This window comes from Pongo abelii, chromosome 3 (assembly GCF_028885655.2).
Source record: "Pongo abelii isolate AG06213 chromosome 3, NHGRI_mPonAbe1-v2.0_pri, whole genome shotgun sequence".
NCBI classification, from domain to species: Eukaryota; Metazoa; Chordata; class Mammalia; order Primates; family Hominidae; genus Pongo; species Pongo abelii.
Window position 1 is genome coordinate 90,692,707 of NC_071988.2, and position 25,303 is coordinate 90,718,009.

General features: G+C 37.7%; 1 protein-coding gene across 1 annotated transcript in view; it reads right to left on the reverse strand.

Moving 5' to 3' along the window:
• UGT2B4 (UDP glucuronosyltransferase family 2 member B4) overlaps window positions 1-14,793 on the reverse strand; it is a 44,750-nt gene extending 29,957 nt beyond the window's left edge. The window contains exon 1 of the mRNA XM_009240048.2: window positions 14,466-14,793. Within this exon, the coding sequence (XP_009238323.1) occupies window positions 14,466-14,508 (43 nt within the window). The 5' untranslated portion in view covers window positions 14,509-14,793. The remainder of the gene's footprint in view (window positions 1-14,465) is intronic.
• Window positions 14,794-25,303: the final 10,510 nt, after the last annotated feature.

Sequence of the window (25,303 nt, forward strand, 5' to 3'; positions counted from 1 at the left end):
ATATGCTGTGGAATTAAGTTTCCCAATTTTCTGTTGAGGAATTTTTCATCTATGTTTATTAACAATATTGGACTGTTTTTTATCTTCTTCTTCTCCTCATTATTCTATTTCTGTCGCGTGTTTGTCTGGGTTTGTTATCAGTATAATGCTGCCCTCATAAAATGAGTTTGAAAGTATCTTTTTCTTTTCAGATTTTTGGAAAAGATTATAAAGAAAAGGCATTAATTATTTTTCAAGTGTTTGGTAGTGAAGCCATCTGGTGCTGGCTTTTCTTTGTTGGGAAGTTTTGATTACTAATTCAATCTCCTTGTTCATTATTGTTAGGTTCTGAAAATATATTTATTCATGACTCAGTCTTAGTAGGTTGTACGTTCTTATGAATTTATCAATTTCTTCTAAGTTGTCCAGTTTGTTGGTTAATAATTGTTCATAGTAGGCTGTTATAATCTTTTCTATTCTGAGGCATTAGTTGCAATGCCTCTTTCATTTTTTATTTTATTTGATTATTCTATTTTTCTTTTCAGTCTAGCTATTTGACAATTTTATCTTTTCAAAAAAAAAACCTCATCTTAGATTTGTTGATTTATTTTCCATTTTTCCATTCTTAATTACATGTATTTCAGCTCAAACATATATTATTTCTTTTTTTTCTGCCAACGTTGGGCTTAGTTTGTTCTTTCTTAGCTCTTTTATGTGTAATGTTAGCCTGATAATTTGGATATCTTGTTTTTTTTCTTTTTTAATATAGTTGTGACCACTATAAACTTCCCCTTTAGGGGTGTTTTTGCTGCATCCCGTAAATTTTGGTATGTTGTGTTTTTATTTTCACTTGTCTCAAATTTTTTATCTAATTTTCTTTTTCACTTGCTCTTTTATGTATTGCTTATTCGACAGTGTGTTGTTTATTTTTTATATAAGTTTGACTATTCTACTTTTATTTCCACTATTGATTTTGAGGTTTATTCTAGATGGCTGGAAAACATAGTTGATATGATTTCAATCTTAAATTTGTTAACATTTGCTTTGTGACTTAACATGTATATGCCCAGTAAGGAAATTGCTGGCTCAAATGGCCATTCTGCCTCTAGGTCTTTGAGGAAATGCCACACTGTCTTCCACGATGGTTGAAGTAATTTATACTCCAACCAACAGTGTAAAACCATTTTTTTCTCTGCAACTTCACCAGCATCTGTTTTTTTGTTTGTTTGTTTTGTTTTGTTTTGTTTTGTTTTGTTTTTTGTTTGACTTTTGTATAATAGCCATTTGGACTGGTATGAAATGATGTCTCATTGTGGTTTTAATTTGTATTTCTTTAATGATCAACAAAGTTGAGCTTTTTTTCACGTTTGTTGGCCCTATATATGTCTTCTTTTGAAAGTGTATGTTCATGTTCTTTGCCCACTTCTTACTGGGGTTGTTTGTTTTTTTTCTTGTAAATTTGTTTAAGTTCCTTGTAGAATCTGGATATTAGACCTTTGTCAGGTGGATAGATTGCAAAAAATTTATCCCATTCTGTAGGTTGTGTGTTCACTCTGATGGTAGTTTCTTTTGCTGTGCAAAACCTATTTAGTTTAATCAGATTCCATTTGCCAATTTTTGCTTTTGTTGCAATTGCTTTGGGTGTTTTCATCATACAATTTTTGCGTGTGCCTATGTCTTGAGCAGTATTCCCTAGATTTTCTTCTAGAGTTTTTGCAGTTTGGGGTTTTACATTTAGATCTTTAATCTATCTTGAGTTGATTTTTGTAAATGATGTAAAGAAGGTGTCCAGTCTCAATTTTCTGCATATGGCTAGCCAGCACTCCCCACGCCATTTATTAAATAGAGAGTACTTTCTTTATTATTTTATTTTGTTAAGTTTGTTGAAGATCAGATGATTGTAGGTGTGCAGTCTTATTTCTGAGTTCTCTATTCTGTTCCATTGGTCTATGTGTCTGTTCTTGTACCAGTACAATGCTGTTTTGGTTACTGTAGCCTTGTAGTATAGTTTGAAGTCAGGTAGTGTGATGCCTCCAGCTTTGCTCTTTTTGCTTAAGATTGCCTTGGTCTCTTTTTTCTTTTCATATAAATTTTAAAATAGTTTTCTCTAGTTCTGTGTACAGTGCAAATGATGGTTTAATAAGAATAGCATTGAATCTCTAAATTACTTTGGGCAATATGGCCCTTTTCAAAATACTGATTCTTCCTATCCATGAGCATGGAATGTTTTTCTATTTGTGTCCTCTCTGATTTATTTGAAGCAGTGGTTTGTAGTTCTTGAAGAGTTCCTTCACTCTCCTTATTAACTATATTACTAGGTATTTTATTCTTTTTTGTGACAATTGTGAATGGGAGTTCATTAATAATTTGGCTCTCTGCTTCCCTGCTGTTGATGTATAAGAATGCCAGCGATTTTTGCATATTGATTTTATATCCTGAGCCTGAGTAAATTCACCTGAGTAAGGTGAATTTACTTATCACCTTAAGAAGCTTTAGGGCTGAGATGATGGGGTTTTATTTTATTTTTTTATTTTTTTATTACTATCCCTAATGCCTAGAATGAAATCTGAATAAATGAATAAATGTCAAAATCTTTAAAATTTTGCATATGCTTTTTTTAAATTATACTTTAAGTTCTAGGGTACATGTGCACAATGTGCAGGTTTGTTACATATGTATACATGCGCCATGTTGGTGTGCTGCACTCATTAACTCATCATTTACATTAGGTATATCTGCTAATGCTATCCCTCCCCGCCTTCCACAACCCACGACAGGCCCCAGTGTGTGATGTTCCCCTTCCTGTGTCCAAGTATTCTCATTGTTCAATTCCCACCTATGAGTGAGAACATGCAGTGTTTGGTTTTTCGTCCTTGCGATAGTTTGCTGAGATGATGGGGTTTTATAGATACAGGATTATGTCATGTGCAAATATGTGACTTCCTCTCTTCCTATTGGAATACCTTTTATTTCTTTCTATTCCCTGATTGTCGTGGGCAGAACTTCCAATACTATGTTGTATAGGAGTGGGGAGAGTGGGCATCCTTGTCTTGTGCTGGTTTTCAAAGGAAAGGCTTCCAGTTTTCACCCATTCAGTATGATGTTGGCTGTGGGTTTGTCATATATGTCTCTTGTTATTTTGAGATAGGTTCCCTCAATACCTGCTTTATGGAAAATTTTTAATATGAATAATATGAATAAGTGTTGAAATTTAGTAAAGGTCTTTTCTGGGTTTATTGAGTTAATCATGGTTTTGTCTTAATTTCTGTTTATGTGAGGAATCACACTTATTGATTTGCATATGTTGAGCCAACCTTACAGACACATCTCACATGTGAAGACACATATAGGCTTAAAATAAAGGAATGGAAGAAAATCTAGAAACAAATGGAAAATAGAAAAAAGCAAGAGTTGCAGTCCTAGTTTAAACCAACAAAAATCATTAATGAAAAATAAAGGCATTACATAATGGGGAAGGGTTTAATTCAACAAGAAGATCTATCTATCCTAAATACATATGCATCCAACACAAGAGCACCCAGATTAATAAAGTACGCGTTAGAGACCTACAGAGACTCTTAGATTCCCACACAATAATAGTAGGATACTGTAACACCCTACTGACAGTATTAGAAGATCATTGAGACAGAAAATTAACAAAGGTATTAAGGGCCTTAACTTAGCTTTGGATCAAGTGAACCTGATAGATATCTGCAGAACTCTTTACCCAAATTTAACAGAATATACATTCTTATCACCACATGGCACTTTCTCTAAAATTGTTCACATAATTGGAAGCAAAACAATCCTCAGCAAACACAAAAAACTGAATTCATAACAAACAGTCTCTTAGACTACAGCACACACAAATTAGAACTAAAGATTAAGAAATTCACTATATCCACACCAACATATGGAAATTGAAAAACCTGCTCCTGAATGACTTTTTGGCAAACAATAAAATTAAGGCAGAAGTTAAAGAGTTCTTTAACTAATGAGAACAAAGGGACAATGCACCAGAATCTCTGGGACACAGCTAAAGCAGTGTTAAGAGGGAAATCTATAGCACTAGATGCCCACATCAAAAAGCTGGAAAAGACTCAAGTTAATAACCTAACATCTCAACTAAAATAACTAGAGAACCAAAAGCAAGCAAACCCCAAAGCTAGATAAAGACAAGAAATAACCAAGATTAGAGCTTAACTGAAGGAGATACAGACATGAAAAAACACTTCAAAATTCAATGAATCCAGGAGCTCATTTTTTGAAAAAGCTAATAAAATAGATACACCACTAGCTAGACTAATAAAGAAGAAAAGAGAAAAGAATTAAAAAAATTAAAAACCAATGAATCAAACAAAGAAAACAGTATTATTACTGGAGATAATTTAAAACATGGGGTACATGTGCAGGATGTGCAGGTTTGTTATGTAGGTAAACATGTGCCATAGTGGTTTGCTGCACAGATCAACCCATCACCTAGGTATTAAGCCTAGCATTCATTAGCTATTTTTTCTGATGCTCTCCCTTCCCCTGTTTCTCCTTCAGGTCCCAGTGTGTGTTGTTCCTTGCCATATGTCTGTGTCTTCTCATCGTTCAGCTCCCATTTATAAGTGAGAAAATGTGGTGTTTGGTTTTCTGTTCCAACATTAATTTGCTGAAGGTAAGGGCTTCCAGCTGCATCCATATCCCTGAAAATGACATGATCTTGTTCCTGTTTATGGCTTCAGAGTATTCCATGGTGTATATGTACTACATTTTCTTTAGGCAGCCTATCATTGATGAACATCCATGTTTTGCCATTATGAATAGTGCTGCAGTGAACATACATGTGCATGTATCTTTGTAATAAAATCATATGCATTCCTTTGGGTATATACCCAGTAATGGGAATGCTGAGTCAAGTGGTATTTCTGGTTCCAGGTCTTTGAGGAATTGCCTCACTGTCTTCCACAAGAGTTGAACTAATTTACATTCTCAGCAGCAGTATAAAACTGTTCTTTTTTCTCTGCACCCTTGCCAGCAACTGTTGTTTTTTGACTTTTTAATAATTGCCATTCTGACTGGTGTGAGATGGTGACTCATTGTGGTTTTGATTTTCATTTCTGTAATGATTGGTGATGTGGACATTTCATTGTTATTTATGTATTTATTTATTTAAGATGTGGTCTTGCTCTGTTGCCCAGGCTGGAGTGCAGTGGTGTGATCTCGGCTCACTGCAACCTCCACCTCTTAGGTTCAGGGGATTCTCATGTTTCAGCCTCTCGGAGTAGCTGGGAGTACAGGCACCCACCATCACGCCTGGCTAATTTTTGTATTTTTAGTAGAGATGGGGTTTTGCCATGATGGCCAGGCTGGTTTCGAACTCTTGACCTCAGGTGATTTGCCCACCCTGGGCTCCCAAAGTCTTCTTTTTTTTTTTTTTCAACATATTTTTCTTGGCTGCATGTATGTCTTCTTTAGAGAAACATCTGTTCATGTCCTTTGCCCAATTTCCCTGGAGTCGTTTTTCTTGAAAATTACTTTAAATACCTTGTAGATTATGACTTAATTAGACCTTTGTTGTACGGATAGGCTTCAAAAATTTTCTTCCATTCTGTATGTGTTCTTTTGGGAAAACCAAAATCATTTTTAGCTGAAATGGAAAATAATTAAAAAGAAGAAAAATGTGTACATCAGTGAAGTAAATATTCTACTATATTTTGCTCCCCTAGAACCAAAGTCTTTTAGAGTTTTCTAATCTTTTCTCAAATTTTAGTTTAGCACTCCCCCCAAGAAGTATAAAACATCCTGGGAAATATTTCAATATAACCAGCAATAATAAAACTATCAAAAAAGGATTTTCTGAAGATTCTTCTAAAATTTATGACAGATATAAGAATGATGACCATCTTATTTTAATAGAAATGGAATAAAATTCAGACTAACAATCAGTAGTTCTCAATGATCTGTGGTGTAGTCAGTAGGCTAATTAAAGAAAGAACCAAATAAAATCTCTGTATTAATGCTGAGTATTTCAGTTTATTACTGGTATTAGAAAAGTTGGCTGTTCAACTCTTAAAACAAACATTATTCTCACCTTAGCAAGAAGAGCTACAACATTTTCAAAAATAAAAACTTACTATACTAAACATATATGTGATGTTCTATATATGACAATTTTTATTCTATTTTGTGATACTTACGTTAAAAATAAAGAGTTTCTTACTTAATTCTTTCCTAAAAAACTGTTCCAAAAACTGTTCCAAAATCCAAAAGTTATAATCGTGGAGCCACAAGTTAAAAAAGATGGACAGCATTGTATTTTTTACTCTTTCCAGAAAGGTGTTTATGTCCGTTAGTCCTGTCATAGGCACAGATACATATGAAGGTGGAGGTGGAAGTTTCCCAGAGCTTCACTCAGTATTGCCACCTACAGAAGCTCTAAGTTTGAGCACAAAAGGAACTGCAAGCAACTCAGCAATAAACTTCCCACAGGGAATGGCAGAGTCTATAAGCACTACAGTTTAGTTGGGTTCCTCTTGAGTCTTCACGACTGTCTGATTGTAGACAAAACTCTCACACAGAGTTTTAAAAATTTCTCTAGATTCAGAAAAATTATTCAGCTCTTTGGCAGACTGCCAGGAGGTCAAGCTTGACAAGACATTCTGGACTAGGTCCAGAAATTCATTATGTACATTCTCAAAATTCACTTTGTCATGTGGCACTTGGACCACCTCAAAGTTCAACGCAGAAGGCTTCCTACAGTCAATGAAAAAGCCTGTGTGTGTGAGTCAACACTGTTACCTGGTGACCCCTCTCTATGAGTTCCTCCAAAATATTCTTGACATTAAGCCATGGCTGATGTTACAGTGCTGCCCCAGTACCTTCTCACAGAATCCACAGCCAGCACAGCAGAGCTGAGGTAACAGAATTGTGAAAACCCACTTCTCAAACACCATGATGGCAGCCACCTCACACACTGCTGTGCAGAGTTTGAGTGTTTACTGAGCAGAGTTAAAATGATAATTTAGGCAAACAAGTTAAAAGTTAATTTTTAAATATTAAAGATTATTAGCTTTTTGTAAGTTTAATATTTTTGGAGGAAATCAAACAGAAATACAATATGTCAGGGAAAAGTTTATGCAACTGTCTAGAACTTGGAAATAAAATACATAAAATAGAGATAATTTTATTACCTAGATTGATGTTAAGAAAAATTAAACAATAACTTTTAGAGTTAATGTTTTACACACTGAAACATAAACACATAAACCAATTGACATCCATTGCCCAATAAGTCCAAGGTTCCAGATGGCTTAGGGGAATACTGTTTGACATTACTTGCTCACTTTGACTACCCAATGATTTAATAATAAAAATACATTTCAAGACCTATAAGAACCATTTTGATAAATTATATATATTTAGTACAGGGTGTTCAGTATTCCAGAGGAAAAATACAGTAAGTTTCATATGGAACAACTAAGAAAAGCCTTAGTAATGCTGTTGACTTATGAGGTGAGATGAAAGGTTTGGTAGGATTTATACAGTGTTGCCAAAGAAGGAATTTCATAATAATTAGAAGAAATAGAAAAGATATTTGGTAATCTTCCCAGTGGGTATAGATCACAGAGAAAGTTGAGAGCAGAAGGCTACAGAAGAAAGCTAACTTGAAATAGGAGAATGTAGTCTTTATAACGACAAATTATGGATTTGAATTCTAGTTTATAGGTAAAAAGATTTACTCAGATTTTAAAGGACGGTCTTAAGCTCAAGGTTTTAGCAAGTAATTCTAACAGATAGCCATGAATTGGCATATAAAAGCAAAACTTTTAAAATGACAAAAAGATTAAAAATGTACATTAGTAACCTAAGTATGTCATCCAAATGGCCTGATGAAAAGTGAACTGATTATAGTAAATGTGAGAAACTGATGGGACTTGTGATTATTTATTATATCTGAGATCAGAAAAAAAATATAGAAGAAAAAACACACATGTTGTTTTTGTGTGAATGAGCAAAAGTTTGATAATGTCATTAGGAAAAATATTATGCCCACAATTAGCAGGAAGTTTTAGAATAAATATAATCTTTCTGGCATTTTTTTTTCTGCACTGATTGATTTAGTGATTAAAACCAACTCTGTATAAATGTTTTTATGGACTATGGATATGCAGATTTAGGTACATAAACAATGTTTATGGACCTTCAATACTCAGGGTTAGGCAAAAAGGCAGCATTTTAAGATAGGGAATGAGTAGCATTCCTCCATCTACTCAGATATCTATCTTTCTGTGAAAGGAAAATAAATCTCAGAGCCCCAAAATCACTAAGTCAAAGTGAACAGCCAAGCTGGGAGCTGTGTCATGCAAACCTGCCTCCCGTTTTATTCCTAAATAAGACAGCTACAAAAATAAAATCTCTAAATACCTCCTTCACAATTTTGTCATTAGGGTCTTCTTTTGTGTGCACCAAGATCTTTACCCTAAAACAGTTCTGTTGAATTTCACCCCAGCAATGTAAATTGAGAGTTAATCTTCACAGGTTTGGAACAAAGGACAGAACTCAAAGTAATTCCTCTACTCACCTGAGACAAATGTGTAACTTACTGCTTCCTCTGCCTTTTCAATATTATCATGTGTAAAATTGCAGATTCACTGAGATAGATGAATGCATAAATGACTATTGCTCTGTCCCACTCTCACAAAATAAAGATGAGGAAATATAATCAGAAAAGTGTAAAGTCTACTAAAAGATATTAAAAATGAAATATAGTATCTCACAAACACAAGTAGCTATAAATTTTATGTTTAGAAACTACACATATAACAATAGATTTTTTAAAAAGTCTACTTATTTCCAATCAAAAACACACATGTAAAATATTAAATTAGAAAAAACTTGAAGCAAACTTAAGAAAAATATCACATATATTTTTCACACACATATATATCACAATATATCACATATGCTTGACACAATTACAGACATTAGAAAATGACTGATTTTAATTCAAAAACATTACCAAAAATAAAAAAAGGAATGAAAAGTAATAACAAAATATTTAATTCACTAGTGATGACAGCCCTCAGCCCATACCACACAGCCACTGCTGGAGTCGGGAAGTACTGCTGAGGCTGCATGCTCCACGGACTCAGTAGGAAACAAGAACAGGCAGGAGCCCCATCCTTTTCTGAGTTGGCAGGGTGGTAGCACTGTGCTCCCAGATGCTGCTGCAGCTGCCCAGCTATGGCTACAGACTTGGGCATCCCTGTATTCATGGGGGTTCAGGAAGCCCCCCTGCTCCTGAAAGCTCAGAAGTGCCAGCTCCCGCTGCCTGGCTTCTCCTTATTCCCGGGACCCAGTCTGGGGTAGAGCAAAGTTGTGTCCAAGCCTGGGCACTATTGTGATGTGGCTGGGCATGTGCATGCTTGGGGCAAGGCTGACACACCAGCCCCATGACACCTCAGCCCCCTCCAGACTTTGAGCACAGACGAACATAGGAAGGCAGCCAAGTGGGGACTGAGGATGTCTCAGCACCATCCTGCAGGTGCCCCTCGGTATTAACAGCCTGAGTGCCATGGATGACTTGTTCATGGCACAGGAGACAGACTCCTGGGCGGTAAGAGGCAGATCCCTGATGAAGCCCCACCTTCAAGCTAGGGGCACCCTAAAGCCTGGGGGCTGATATGTCAGTTCAAGACGAAGGCTGCTGCTGGAAGTAAGAAATTATGGTGCCCTTTCCATGCCCACCCATGTTCAGCCCATGGACCAATCAGCAAGCAGTTCCTCCCTTCTGAGCTCATAAAAACTTCCAGATACAGTCAGACTCTAACAGACATTGGGATGACCTGCCTGTGGAAAGGTGCTACCCACTTAGGGTCTCCTGAGAGCTATTATGTCACTCAGTGAAGCTCTTCTCTGCTTTGCTCACCCACCATTTAACTGTGTACCTAATTCTTCCTGGACATGGGACAAGAACTCAGGAACCACCTAATGGTGGGACTGAAACATCTGTAACACAAACCAGCCTGAAACATGTTCCCTACTTGCCATATTGCAGGTGACAAGAAAGAGAGAAGAGCTGTAGCTCTTTGGGGAGCCCAGACCTAAGGTCTCCCCAATCAGGGATGTGACACCCTCTTTGGGGCTCTGCAGTTCCTGACATCTCCAAGCTTCCAGGTGCCACCACATTCCCCTCATCCAGATGTGGGCGACTGCAGCAGAAACTGTGTGCAGTACGTCTGGTCCAGCTGCAGCTTCACACAGAACTGGTACCTGTGCTGGTGCCTGGAGCTGCCAACCTCTCTGCAGCAGCCAACATGCCTGGCTGTGCACAGTGGCTGGACCTTGCACTCACTATTCTACACAAGCCTCAGCACTTCATGCCTAGCTTGATGTTGGCAAGTGTGGGATCCAGGCTGGTAGCAAGAGTCAAGTGAAGCCTGCTGGGCCAAGTGGGTGGAATGAGCCCAGCAGGTGCATGCAATTGTTAGGCAGAAAGTGCCACCACACACAAAGGGTTCTGGCTGGTGAAGTGACATCCCGAGGATCCCATGACACTAGGAAACTATAATAATTTGTTATATGAAGGTAGCTAACATGATCACCTTAAATTCTATAAAGCAGGAATTTTCTCATTATAAGCAGAATATAACAATTAGCCATCATCACAGAAATTTTGTCACTGTTCTTTCAGGGACTGATATATCAAATGATGCAGCAAGTGTAGTAGTATATTAATGATTTGAGCAAGAAGACTCTAACACTGATGATGATTTAATGGGCATATATAGCCTTTTTTATCCAAGATTTAGAGATGATGTGTTCCTGAGGAAAAGATCATTGGTTGGTGAGTAATTAACTGATGTTTACTGAGACATGGAAAAAGATGCAAATATATCGGTTAAAAATGTTTCAGCCTTCTAGAATATGAAAATTAAAATAAATAATATAGGTTTACATTTAATATCTAGGTTACTAGTGAGAAAAAATAAGAAATTAGAAATCATCATATTTACTTCACACACATACACACAATCAAAAACACATTACACAAAACCTAAGTTTGAATGTTTCTGATAATTAAGAATAATACGAATTATCAATCATTTTTCTCATGTAGACTATCCGCTAGGTGGGAGGTAACAAACATGAAAAATCTACAGGTAAACTTCAGAGATATTACGGTCTTAGTTCCAGACAATTGCAATAGAGTAAACATTGCAATAAACTCAATCACACAAATGTTGTGGTTTCCCAGTACATATAAAAGTTATGTTTACAGTATTAGAGAGTCTATTAAGTGTGCAAATAACATCTAAAAAACAATGTACACACCTCAATTGAAAACATTTATTGCAAAAATGTTAACAATCATCTGATCTTTAAGCCCTGTGGTAATCTCTTCGTTGCTGGAAGGTTTTTGCCTCCGTATTGATGGCTGCTGACTAATCAGAAGAGTGGTTTCTAAAGATTGAGATGGCTGCGGCATTTTCTTAAACTAATGCAATAACATTTGTCACATTGATTGACCCTTCCTTTCATGAAAGAGTTCTCTTTAGCATGCAATGGTGTCTGACAGCATTTTACCCATAGTAGAACTTCTTTCAAAGTTGAAGTTCATTCTCTCAAACTCTGCTGCTGATTGATCAAGCATGTGTATGTAATATTCCAAATCCTTTGTTGTCATCTCAACAATGTTCAGAGCATTTTCACCAAGAGCAAATTTTATTTCAGGAAACCACTTTCTTGTCCAATGCAGAAGAAGCAAATTCTCATCTATTCAAGTTTCATCATGAGATTGCAACAATTCAGTTACATCTTCAGGCTCTAATTCTAGTTCTAGTTCTTTTGCTATTTTCACCACACCTGCAGTTGTTTCTTTAACTGAAGTTTTGAACTCTTCAAAGTCATTCATAGGAATTGTAATAAATAAATCAACTTCTTCAAAACTCCTTTTAATGTTATTTTAACCTGCTCTCATAAGTCATGACTACTTCAAATATCTTCTAAAATGGTAAATACTTTACAGAAGGTTTTCAATTTACTCAGCCCATATCAATCACAGGAATTACAATTTAAGATAGCAATATCCTTAAAAAATGTATTTCTTAAATAATAAAACTTGAAAGTCAAATTTATACCTTGATCCATGGGTTGCAGAATAGATGTAATGTTATCAGGCATGAAAATAACATTAATCTCCTTGTACATTTTGATCAGCGCTCTCGCATTAGCATGTGCCTTGTCATTGAGCAGTAAAATTTTGAAAGGAGTCTTTATTTTCTGAGCAATAGATCTCAATACTGGGCTTAAAATATTCAGTAAATCATGCTGTAAACAGATGTGCTGTCATCTAGGCTTTGTCATTCTATTTATACAGCAGACACAAAGCAGATTTTTCATAATTCTCAAGGGCTGTTAGACTTCCTGATAAATAAACATTGTCTTCAACTTAAAGTCACCAGTTGAATTACACACTAACAAAAGAGTCAGCCTGTGCTTTTTAAAGCTTTAAAGTCAGGCATTGACTTCTTATCTTTCGCTATTAAAGACTCAAGTGACATATTTTTTCAATAAAGGGCAATTTTGTCTACATTGAAAATCTGTGGTTTAGTGTGTTAATCTTCACCAATTATCTTGGCTAGATTGTTTGGATAATTTTCTGCAATTTCTACATCAGCACCTGTGGCTTTACTTTGCACTTTTTTGTTATGGTGATAGCTTCTTTTACTAAGTTTCATGAGCCAATGTCTGCTAGCTTCCAGCTTTTTTTCTGCAGCTTCATCCACATATTTCAGGCTTCACATATTAAAAAGAGCTAGAGTCTTTCTCTGGATTAGGCTTTGGCTTAAGGAATGTTTGTGGCTGGTTTGATCTATCTAGATTAAATTTTCTTCATATCAACAATAATGCAGATTAACTTCTTGCCATTTGTGCATTCACTAGAGTAATACTTGTAATTTATTTCAATAACTTTTTGTTTCTGTATTCACGACTAGGTTAACTGCTGCAAGAGGCCTAGATATCAGCCTATCTCAGCTTTCAACATGCCTTCCTCACTTATCTTAATAATTTCCAGCTTTTGATTTAAAGTGAAACATGTGGTACTCTCTCTTTCAGTTGAACACGTAGAGAGCTTTGTAAGGTTATTAATTGGTTTAATTTTAAGGTTGTTGTTTCTCAGGAATAGGCCAGAGGAGAGGGAGAGAGACGGGAAAAAGTGGTTCGTGGGGCACTCAGTAGACAAATAACATATAATAAGTTTGACATCTTATATGGGCATAATTTGTGACACCCCCAAACAATTACAATAGTAATATGAAAAATCACTGATCACAGATCAACATAATGAATATAACAATGATGAAAAAGATTAAAACTTTATGAAAATTAGCAAAATGTGTCACAAAGATATAAATTGGTGACTTGCTGTTGGAAAAATCATGTTAATAGATTTGTTTGATTATAAGATTGCCACAAACCCTCAACTTATGAGAAAAAAAACCAAATATCTGCAAAGCATAATAAAACAAAGTGCAATAAAATAAGGTATGCTTATACTATGAAATATATTGTAATGCATCATGTTTCTGGTGCAGAGTGATCAGAAAACCAGAGAACATAATGACCCCTCTATGGAGCAATCAGAAAAAGCTGGTGTGACAGATAACATACAGGGTAAGACAAAAGCTTTGGCAGGATCTATGCAGAGTGTGGGTAACGGAAAGAATTCACAGTGAGTAGAAGAATTAGAAAAGGTCATGATATTTAGAAAGCATTCCAGTAAGTATGAATTTTAGAGTAAATTGTGTGCCAGAGATTATTTTTAAAAATTGGTTGAAATTGGAGACCTTATATAGCTTTGTATAGCATATATGGGGTTTTATTTTAATTTACAGGAAAAATAACTAAGTATTTAAGAAAGCCAGTCAAAATGTCAAGTGTTTTTTTTTGTTTGTTTGTTTGTTTATATTGTTTTAAGCAATCAACTCTTGTTGCCAAACACAGATTGACAAGTAAAGTCAAGAGCTCACAAGTAGGAAAAATGATTAAAATGTATATTAGTAGGCTAAGTATGAGACCGTAAGGGCTGGGACCTGTCCTGATAATAGTAAATGTGAAGAACAGAGATTAAATTTGTGATTACTGACTACATCTGAGACTAGAAGAAATGCACAAAATGCACAAAAGCAAAGGCACTGATGTGGTTTCTACATGAATGATCAAAACACAGATAATGATATTAGCTAAAGTATGATACCAAACATGAATGGCATGTTTGGAAAAAAAATATGAACCATTTGAAATTTGTGTTCCTTCAGAGCTTAATTTTTTAATGTCTTTTCCATATAAATAATTATAAATTTTTGGAGACTCATTTTTTGGACAATGTGATATAGTTTCAAGATATGGGTTAGACAATAAATTATCAACTCAGCTATCTACGCACCTGCCATTTTTTCACATTACACATTCAATGCACAATTTATAGAACTTACCTAATCCATTCGTTGATGATACATGTAAGAGAGCAAAAAACATTATGATATAGTCCCTGTGCTCAAGCAGCTCACATGTTTATATTTAAACAAGTTGACTAACATTTATGTTTATATTAAAGAAAGGGCTCCAGGCTGGGTGAGGTGGCTCACACCGGTAATTCCAGCACTTTGGGAGGCGAAGGCGGGTGGATCAAGAGGTCAGGAGATCCAGACCACCCTGGCTAACACGGTGAAACCACATCTCTACTAAAAATACAAAAAATTAGCCAGGCTTGGTGGCGGGCGCCTGTAGTCCCAGCTACTCCGGAGTCTGAGGCAGGAGAATGGTGTGAACCCGGGAGGCAGAGCTTAGAGTGAGCTGAGATCATGCCACTGCACTCCAGCCTGGACAACAGAGCCACAGAGCCAGACTGCGTTTCAAAAAAAAAAAAAAAGGGGCTCCAATAGAGATAGTCCATAGTGAAGGGTGTTTAAAGAATATTTAGTACAGAAAGCCAAACATATTTAATTCTTTCAGATAAAGCTATGCTTCAGCTGTGACATGTCCCTAAGTGCTTAGAAAGTCAAAGGAATGCTATTTAAAACCCAAACCAAATTTAATATCTTCTCCTTGCTAAGAAGAGAACCATATGCAAATTGGGCGATATAGTCATCGATGGAATTTTTGAGAGAGGGTGAAAGGATCAGAGATTTTATAGTTTCTGGTAATTTTTTTTTCTTTGTTTTTGTTTTTGTTGGATACAACAAATGTGTCAGAGTCTCAGGGTAATTTATTTAGCAGAACCTATTTGAGAGGAAGATTTATAATTAGCAGTTGGATAATTTTTTCTTTCATAAATAGGCAAGATTGTAATAGGGTTTCTTGTAGCAATTGAGACAATGAATGGCACTCCAGAGGAAAAGAAAAAAATGCAAAAACATAGTAAAAGAGGAAATTTCTTTGAAGAAACTGAATTAAAAACTCTTTGAAAGGAAATATTCTTTTCAAGCTGTATATAAAGCTCAGGCATGCTAGGATTACTGTATGGCTGTATCACTTCTGTGAAACACACAAATTGGATTAAAAAGTTTATTAATAATAGCAAAAGACCAATGTCCTGTGGGAAGATTATATTTGCAATATATATGCCAAATAAAAGTGAATTTTGCTTATGCTAGAAACTTGACCCTATCCAGAGAGGCCAAGCAGATACTCATATGATCTGGTGGCAGAATATAATTTTTAAAAAATTTTTCTTGGGAGTAAGTTGCCAGTATGTAACAAATTTGAGAATGTACTGTTTCCCTGGAAGCTACTAGAAGACTTAGGAGACATGACCATAAAGAGGAAAATACTAGACCTAAAAATTGTACACTCAACTGAGCACAATGACAAAGAGATACTGATGACTAAGATAGGCACATAATGCCTAGATAACAAAGTCTTCACATTAGAGATTGTACGTGGAGAATTCCAAGAAAAGTATTTCTGGAAAATAGAGAATCTTTTCAATAGGTATACATGCACTCCTTAAGGTAAAGTTAAGATTATGATATAGTATGATATAGTATTATGTAACAACATAATAAAAATTATATAAATAAAAAGCAAAACATGAAGTTGCAGAACAGAAAGGTAGACAAAATACAATATTTGACTCACCAGTGAATGAATGTACAAAGACTATAGAATATAATTACTAATTCCAAAGTAGTGGTGGCTTACAGTAATTAAGAATGAACGCAAAGATGATGAAAGTTTTAAGGGAAGTAAAACTTAGGTAACGGAACATACCTGAATAAATAATGAATAAACTTAATAAATCTTAATAAATCTTAAATAAACTTAAGAAAGACCTGTGACAATACGCTATGTTGTGGAAAATGGATATGACTATATTTTTATAGTCTGAGAAATTTAACAGTGTTTATCTTTTTGGATCACCCCTTCAATAAGCTTTAATTAGTTAAAAATCAACGTGGACTTTCATAATAAAACATTATGAATAAATGTTAAAAATGTTAGATTTTTAAACCAGAAATTCCATTGTCAGTAACATATTCTAAGATTTAGTTACAATATGTACATCAAGAATATTCACTGAACCATTCTGATGGTTAATTTTAGGTGTCAACTTGATTGGATTGAAAAATGCCTAGATTGCTGGTAAAGTAGTGCTTCTGGGTGTGTCTGTGATGGCGTTAGCAGAGGAGACTGACATTTGAGTCATTGGACAGGGAGGAGAAGACCCACCCTCAATGTGGGTGGGCATAATCCAATCAGCTGCCAGCATAGCTAGAACAAAGCAAGCACAAGGCAATATAAACTGGCATGCTGAGTCTTCTGGCTTTCACCTTTCCCTCATGCTAGATGCTTCCTTCTATTCCTCCTGCCCTTGGATATGGGACTCCAGGTTTTTTGGATTTTGGACTCTTGGACTTACACCAGTGGTTTGCCAGGGGCTCTCAGTCCTTCAGCCACAGACTGAAGGCTGCACTGTCAGCTTTCCTGTCTTTAGGCTTTTGGTCTCAGACTGAGCTATTACTGCCTTCTTTCTTCCCCAGGTCACAGATGGCCTATTGTGAAACTTCACCTTGTGATTGTGTGTGTGTGTGTGTGTGTGTGTGTGTGTGTGTGTGTATATATATATATATATATATATATATATATATATATATATCCTATTAGTTCTTTCTCTAGGGAAAACCCTGAGTAATACAAATATTGGTACCAGGAGTGTTTCTAGAGGAACAGCATTTTCAGGATGGATTTTTAGGGTTGGTTTTGAGGTTTCTGGAGTTGGCTGTTTAATCTGATTAGACTCCAAAATGCTAAGAACTCTACTTCAAATAATATGTAGAACACTGATAGTCCCTAACAAAAACACGTTAGAGAGTTATGGAAAATAAATGCATTTGATAATCCTGATTCACCACTCCTGAGAGGCAAAGAGTTTAGTTGCCCAGTTCATGATGCCTTTGACCATTTGTGGAGAACCAAGGAATATAATCAAATTAGTTGATTGCTCCTGTGTTCACTGGAAAAACTAATAAAAGGAAAGGATGAGCTCAGGGATTCTATCTTCTGGCTCCAGAAGTGCATACTTAGCTGCAAATCTCCCAAGATTGTCCTTGGTGAGAGTCTTATCTTCCATAGGCAAAGGGCTGAAATTGTGGAAAATGAGATCACAAACCTTCACCATGAGATTGGCTGACCTACAAGGAGAGGTGCATGCTCAGCTTCTTCTGGTGTCAACTTAAAGTGAGGGCATTGATTGGGAAAGAGTGGAACCCTGTAACTTGGAATTGGATGTTTGAGAGGGTCCTGATGAAGCTGGGGACACTGAGCTCCTAAATTCTGATAAGCCATTTTTGCCGGAGAAATTGACTTCCCCACCATCAACATTTCCTCCCTGATCCAGGATTCATTCAGCCTTTCCAACTCTGAGGATATTAAATTTACACTTGGTGAGGCAATAATTATGACCTCCCCCAAGGGAGTTGTCGGGCAAGACAATGCTAATTCTACTCAAAACCCATACCCACCACTCCTCTTTACTTCTAGATCTGTAACTAGACTCACGTCCCAGCAGACCCCTAAAGGTGAGGTTCAGAGTGTGACCCATGAGGAGGTATACTACATTCCAAAAGAACTACTTGAGTTTTCTATTTTATATAGACAGAAATATGGAAATGGATCTAAAGGATGTGGGATAATGGTAGAAGAAACACAAAGTTGGATCAGGATAAATGTATTGATATGGATCCACTAAACAAGATTCTCTATTTAATGTTGCATCTCAGGGAGTTTAAAAACGTTCTAATAGTTTATTTTCTTGGTTAGTTGAAACATGGCTTAAAAAATCCCCCACTGTGAGCAAGCTGGAAATGTCTGATCTCCCCTGGTTTAATATAGAGGAAGGGATCCAAAGGCTTAGGGAAATTGAAATTCTAGTGTGGATTTATCACTTTAGACCTACTCATCCCAACTGAGAGGGCCCAGAAGACGTATGCTTCATCAACACCTTGCAAAACAGATTTGTGAGGGGAGTACACTCATCCTTGAAGAGCTCTGCAATTGCTTTTCTCTGTATGCCAGATCTTACAGTGGGAACCACAGTCACTCAATTGGAAAACTTAAATGCAATGGGAATAATTGAACCCCAAGGTGGCAGTGGCCAAGTGGTAGCACTCAATTGTCAAAAGTGAGGCGGGCATAGTTACGATAATAGCACAGGCAAATCAGCAATCAGAATAGTCTGACTCATGTAGACCTCTGGCATTGGCAAATTATTTTTGATGTTTTTAGAAGTGAAATCACTAGGAAGCCTACTACATTCTTACTTAATTTGTAAATGCAGCAAATTTCCAGATAAAGTGGACAAAATACTAATTTGAATTACGAAAGTAGACAGTCATGGATCTTCAATCAATTTCCAGACTTGAGGCAGTTTATAGACCCAGAACTCCTTGAATAATGTGAGAGCCAGGTTTCCTTGAGGAAGGACCCCACTATATGACCAAAAACTTGTACTGTTAATTTTTCTCCCATCCGTCTTTAAGGAGACCTCCAGGCTTTCATCAGGGTAACTGTGCATTGGGGAACGGAGAATGATCAGAACTTTCAGGGCCTACTGGACAATGGCTCTGAGCTGACATTGGTTCCAGGAAACACAAAATGTCACAGCAGCCCTCCAGATAGAGTAGAGGCTTATGGAGGTCAGGTAATTAATGGAGTTTTAGCTCAGGTCCAAATTACAGGGGCTCTAATATGTCCCTGGACTCATCCAGTGGTCATTCCCCTAGTGTCAGAATGCATAATTGGAATGGACATACTTAGCAGCTGGTAGAATCCCCACATTGGCTCCTTGATCAGTAAGGTCAGGGCTCTTATGGTGGGAAAGATCAAATGGAAGCTGTCAGAACTGCCTCTACCTAGAAAAATAGTAAATAAAAAACAATACTGCATCCCCGGAGGGACTGCAAAGATTAGTGCCACCGTCAAGGATTTGCAAGATGCAGGGGTGGTGATTCCCACCACAGCCCCCTTCAACTCTCATACTTGGTCTACGCAGAAAACAGACGGATCTTGAAGAATTACAGTAAATGACTGTGAACTTCACCAAGTGGTGACTCCAATTGCAGCTGCTGTAACAAATGTGGTTTCGTTGCTTGAGCAAATAAACACATCTCCTGGTACCTGGTATTCATCCACTGATTTGGCAAATGCCTTTTTCTTCATTCCTGTGCATATGGTGCACCAGAAGCAATTTGCCTTCAGCTGGCAAGGCCAGCAAAATACCTTCACTCTCCTGCCTCAGGGGTATATTAACTCTGGCTTTGTGTCATAATCTTGTTCCCAGAGATCTTGATTGCTTTTCTCTTTCACAAGGTATCACACTGGTCCATTACATTGATGACATTATACTGATTAGACTGACCCAGTGAGTGAGAAGTGGCAGCCACACTGGACTTTTTGGTGAGACATTTGCATGTCAGGTTATAGGAAATGAAGCTGACTAAATCTCAGGGAGCTTCTACCTCAGTGAAATTTCTTAGGGTCTAGTTACATTGGCCTATCAAGATATTTTTTCTAAGGTTAGAATAAGTTGTTACATTTGGCCCCTCCTTCAACCAAGATAGAGGCACAACACCTAGTGGGACTATTTAGATTTTTGAAGAAACACATTCCTCATTTGGGTGTGTTACTCCAGCCTATTTATTGTGTGACCTGAAAGGCTGCCAGTTTTGAATGGTGTCAAGAACAGGCAAGGGCTCTGTAACAGGTCCAGGCTGCTGTCCAAGTTGATATGCCACTTAGGCCATATGACCCAGCAAATCCAATCATGATTGATGTGTCAGTGGGAGGTAGCTATGTTGTTTGGAGCCTCTGGCAGGCCCCCATAGGGGAATCACATGGAAGCTTCTAGGAGTTTGGAGTAAGGTCCTGCCATCTTCTGCAGATAACTACTTTCCTTTTGAGAGACAGCTCATGGCCTGTTACTGGGTCTTGTTAGAAACTGAATGTTTGAATATGAGTCACCAAGTTACCATGCCATCTGAACTACCTATTATGACCTGAGTGCTTTCTCACCTATCTAGCCATAAAGTTGGACGTGCACAGCAGTGCTCTATCATCAAATGGAAGAGGTATATATTTGACTGGGCTCGAGCTGCTTCTAACGGCACAAGTAAGTTACATAAGAAAGTAGCTGAAGTTCCATAGGCCCCACCTCTGTCACCCTGCTTTCTCTCTCCCAGCCCACACACATGGCCTCGTGGGGAGTTCCCTATGAGCAGTTGGCAGAGGAAGAGACGTGGTTTACAGATGGTTCTGCATGGTATGGAGGTGTGATGATTAATACTGAGTGTCAACTTGATTGGATTGAAGGGTGCAAACTATTGTTCCTGGGTGTGTCTGTGAGGGTTTTGTCAAAGGAGATTAACATTTGAGTGAGTGGATTGGGAGAGGCAGACCCACCCTCAATTTGGGTGGGTACCATCTATCAGCTGCTAGCACAGCTGGGGAAAAAGCAGGCAGAGGAACGTGGAAAGACTAGACTGGCCTGAGTCTTCTGGCCTCCATCTTTCTCCCATGCTGGTTGCTTCCTGCCCATAAACATCAGACTCCAAGTTGTTCAGCTTTTGGACTCTTGAACCTACACTAGTGGTTTGCCAGGTGCTCTCGGGCCTTTGGCCACAGACTGAAAGCTGCACTGTCCGCTTCCCCACTTTTGAGGTTTGGTTATGCAGACTGGCTTCCTTGCTCCTCAGCTCACAGACAGCTTGTTGTGGGACTTCACCTTGTGATTATGTGAGTCAATACTCCCTAATAAACTCTTTTTCATATATGCATATATCCTATTAGTCCTGTACCTCTAGGGAATCCTGATTAATCCAGCAGACACCACCCAAAAGTGGACAGCTGCACCACTACAGCCCCTTTCTAGCACACCCATAAATAACACTGAGCAATGCACCTGGTTGCGCACTTTGCTTGGAAGGAGAAATGGCCAAATTCGTGATTATATACTGATTCATGGGCTATGTAGCCAATGATTTGGCTGGATGGTCAGGGACTTAGAAGAAGCATGATCGAAACATTTTTGACAAATAAATCTGGAAAAGAACTATGTAGATTGACCTCTCCGAGTGGTCAAACACTGTGACTGTATTTCTGTTTCATGTGAATACTCATGAAAAGGTGACCTCCGTAGAATTTTGATAATCAAGTGGTTAGGATGACCTATTCTGTGGACACCATTCAGCCTCCTTCTCCGTCCACTCCTGTCATTGCCCCGTGAGCTCATGAACACAGTAGCCATTGTGGCAGGAATGGAGATTATGCATTCAGCAACAGGGACTTCCACTCACCAAGGCTGACTTTACCACAGCTACGACTGAATGTCCCATCTGCCAGCAGCAGAGAAAAACACCAAGCCCTTGATATGGCACCATTACTCAGGGTAATCAGCTAGCTGCTTGCTGACAGGTTGATTACACTGGACTTTTTCTTTTTTTCTCATGGAAAGGGCAGTTGTTTGCCCTCACTAAAATAGACACTTTCTGCAGATATGAATTTGCCAATCCTGCACTCAATGCTTTTTCCAAGACTATCATTTGTGGACTCCCAGAATACCTTGTCCACTGTCATCGTAGTCCACACAGCATTGCCTCTGACCAAGGCTCTCACTCCACCAAAAAAGAAGTGCAGCAGTGGGCTCATGTACATGGAATTCACTGGTCTTGCAATGTTCTCTGAGGCATGGCATCATCCTGAGTCAACTGGCTTGTTGAATGGTGGAATGACCTTTTGAAGTCACAATTACATCACCAACAAGGTGACAATACTTTGCAGGGCTGGGACAAAATTTTCCAGAAGCCTCTGTATACTCTGAATCGCTGTCCAATATATTCTACTGTTTCTCCCATAGCCAAGGTTCATGGGTCCAGGAATCAAGCAGTGGAAGTGGAAGTAGCGCCACTCACCATTACCTCTAAAATAAATTTTGCTTCCTGTTTTCACAACATTTTGTTCTACTGGCCTAGAGGCCTTTAATAATCAAGTGATTAGGATGACCCCTTCTGTGGACACCACTCAGCCAGCTTCTCCATCCGCTTCTGTCACTCCTGTCAGGCAGGGAGGAATGCTGCCACAAGTAGACACAACAATTACTTTATTAAACTGGAAGTCAAGATTGTGACCTGGCCACTTTGGGCTCCTCCTTTCTTTAAGCCAACAGACTAAGAAGGGAGATATCATGTTGGCTGGAGTGATTGACCTGAATTATTAAAATGAAGTTATACTACAACTCCATAATGGATGTAAGGAACAGTATTTCTGGAATACAGGAGATTCCTTAGGGCATCTCTTACTATTACCATGCCCTTTGATTAAGATCAGTGGGAAACTACAACAACTAAATTCAGGCAGGACTACAAATGGCTCAGACCCTTCAAAAATAAGGTTTTGGGTTAGCCCACCAACTAAAAAATGACCAACAGCTGATTTGCCTGCTGAAGGCAAAGGGAATACAGAATGTGTAGTAGAAGGTAGTTATTAACACCAGCTATGACCACATAAACAGTTGCAGAAACAACAACTGTAATTGGCATGAGTATTTTCTCCTTATTTTATTAAGAATACATTTGTGCATGTATACACTTGTACTATGAAAATATCTTCATTTTATTTCCTTTCTTTTTTCTTTATAATGTAACATAAGATTTATTTACTTCATATTAGCATTTAAGTGTTTTTAACTTAACGTAATAGCATTTTGGTTAAGGATTAATGTACTTCCAGTTGTAGAAAGAATAGCTATATTATGTTAGATGTAAATATAATCTTTTTATTTTCTGTATTTGGTGATTAATATGATTTCAGGAGATGTGTATTAGTGCCATGTTGACAAGGGATGGACTTGTGATAGTAAATATTAGGTGCTAATTTGATTAGATCAAAGCATGCATAGATAGCTGGTAAAGAACTGTTTCTGGGCTTGTCTGTGAGGGTATTGCCAGAGGAGATTGAAATTTGAGTCAGTAGACTAGGAGAGGAAGACTCACCCTCAATGTGGGCGAGCACCATCAAATTAGCTCCCAGCATGGCTAGACCATAGCAGAAGGAAGAAAGTGGAATAAGCTGGCTTGCTGTGTCTTCTGGCTGTTATCTTTCTCTCATGCTAGATGCTTCCACCTATTCCTCGTGCCTTTGGACATGAGACTCCAGGTTTTTTGGCCTTTGGGCTCTTAAACTTAACTCTAGTGGTTTGAAAGGTGCACTCTCAGGCTTCCCTGTGTTTAAGGCTTTTGGTGTCAGACTGAGCCACTACTAGCTTCTTTCTTCCCCAGCTTGCAGATGCCCTATCATGGGACTTCACCTTGTGATTGTGTGAACCAATTATTTTTAATAAACACTGTTATACATACATATATCTGTTGTGAGAAGTCAGGGACCCCAAACAGAGGGACTGTCTGAAGCCATGGCAGAAGAACGTGGATTGTGAAGATTTCATGGACATTTATTAGTTCCCAAAATTAATACTTTTATAATTTCTTATGCCTGTCTTTACTGAAATCTCTAAACGTAAATTGTGAAGATTTCATGGACACTTATCACTTCCCCAATCAATACCCTTGTGATTTCCTAGGCCTGTCTTTACTTTAATCTTTTAATCCTGTCAGCTGAGGAGGATGTATATCACCTCAGGACCCTGTGATAATTGCATTAACTGCACAAATTGTAGAGCATGTGTGTTTGAACAATATGAAATCTGGGCACCTTGAAAAAAGAACAGGATAACAGCAATGTTTAGGGAACAAGAGAGATAACCTTAAACTCTGACCTCCAGTGAGCTGGGCGGAACAGAGCCATATTTCTCCTCTTTCAAAAGCAAATGGGAGAAATATCGCTGAATTCTTTTTCTCAGCAAGGAACATCCCTGAGAAAGAGAATGCACCCCTGAGGGTGGGTCTATAAATGGCCCCCTTTGGTGTGGCCATCTTCTTTGGCGGAAACTGTAGGGATGAAATAAATCCCAGTCTCCCATAGCACTCCCAGGCTTATTAGGAAGAGGAAATTCCCACCTAATAAATTTTGGTCAGACCAGTTGCTCTCAAAACCCTGTCTCCTGATAAGATGTTATCAATGACAATGGTGCCCAAAACTTCATTAGCAATTTTAATTTAGCCCCGGTCCTGTGGTCCTGTGATCTTGCCTTGCCTCCATTTGCCTTTGATACTCTATTACCTTGTGAAGTACGTGATCTTTGTGACCCACACCCTATTCGTACACTCCCTCCCCTTTTGAAAGTCCCTAATAAAAACTTGCTGGTTTTTCGGCTTGTGGGGCATCACGGAACCTACTGACGTGTGATGTCTCCCACGGATGCCCAGCTTTAAAATTCCTCTCTTTTGTACTCTGTCCCTTTATTTCTCAAACCGGCCAATGCTTAGGAAAAATAGAAAAGAAACTACGTGACTATTGGGGCAGGTTCCCAGATATATATCCTATTAGTTCTGTCCCTCTGGAGAACCCTAATACAACCATTATCATGGATAGTACCAAAATAACTCATATGTCTATAAGTTGTCCCTGGTACATTTATATGGTAAAACCTTCTCATTGATTCAATAATAATGAGGGAGTTTTCCTTACACTCATATAGGAGAGAAGTCCATATATAGTATGAAGTAAAAAATTAGGTGGGTCTTTTTATTATCTCTACTTGGTTGTGATAAAGAAACTGTGATACTGGAATCTTTTTTGAATTTTTTCTATGTAGTATATGAATAAATTTGGTTTTATTAATTGTATGTAATGTAATAGGATATTATAATATAAAAATGAAGAA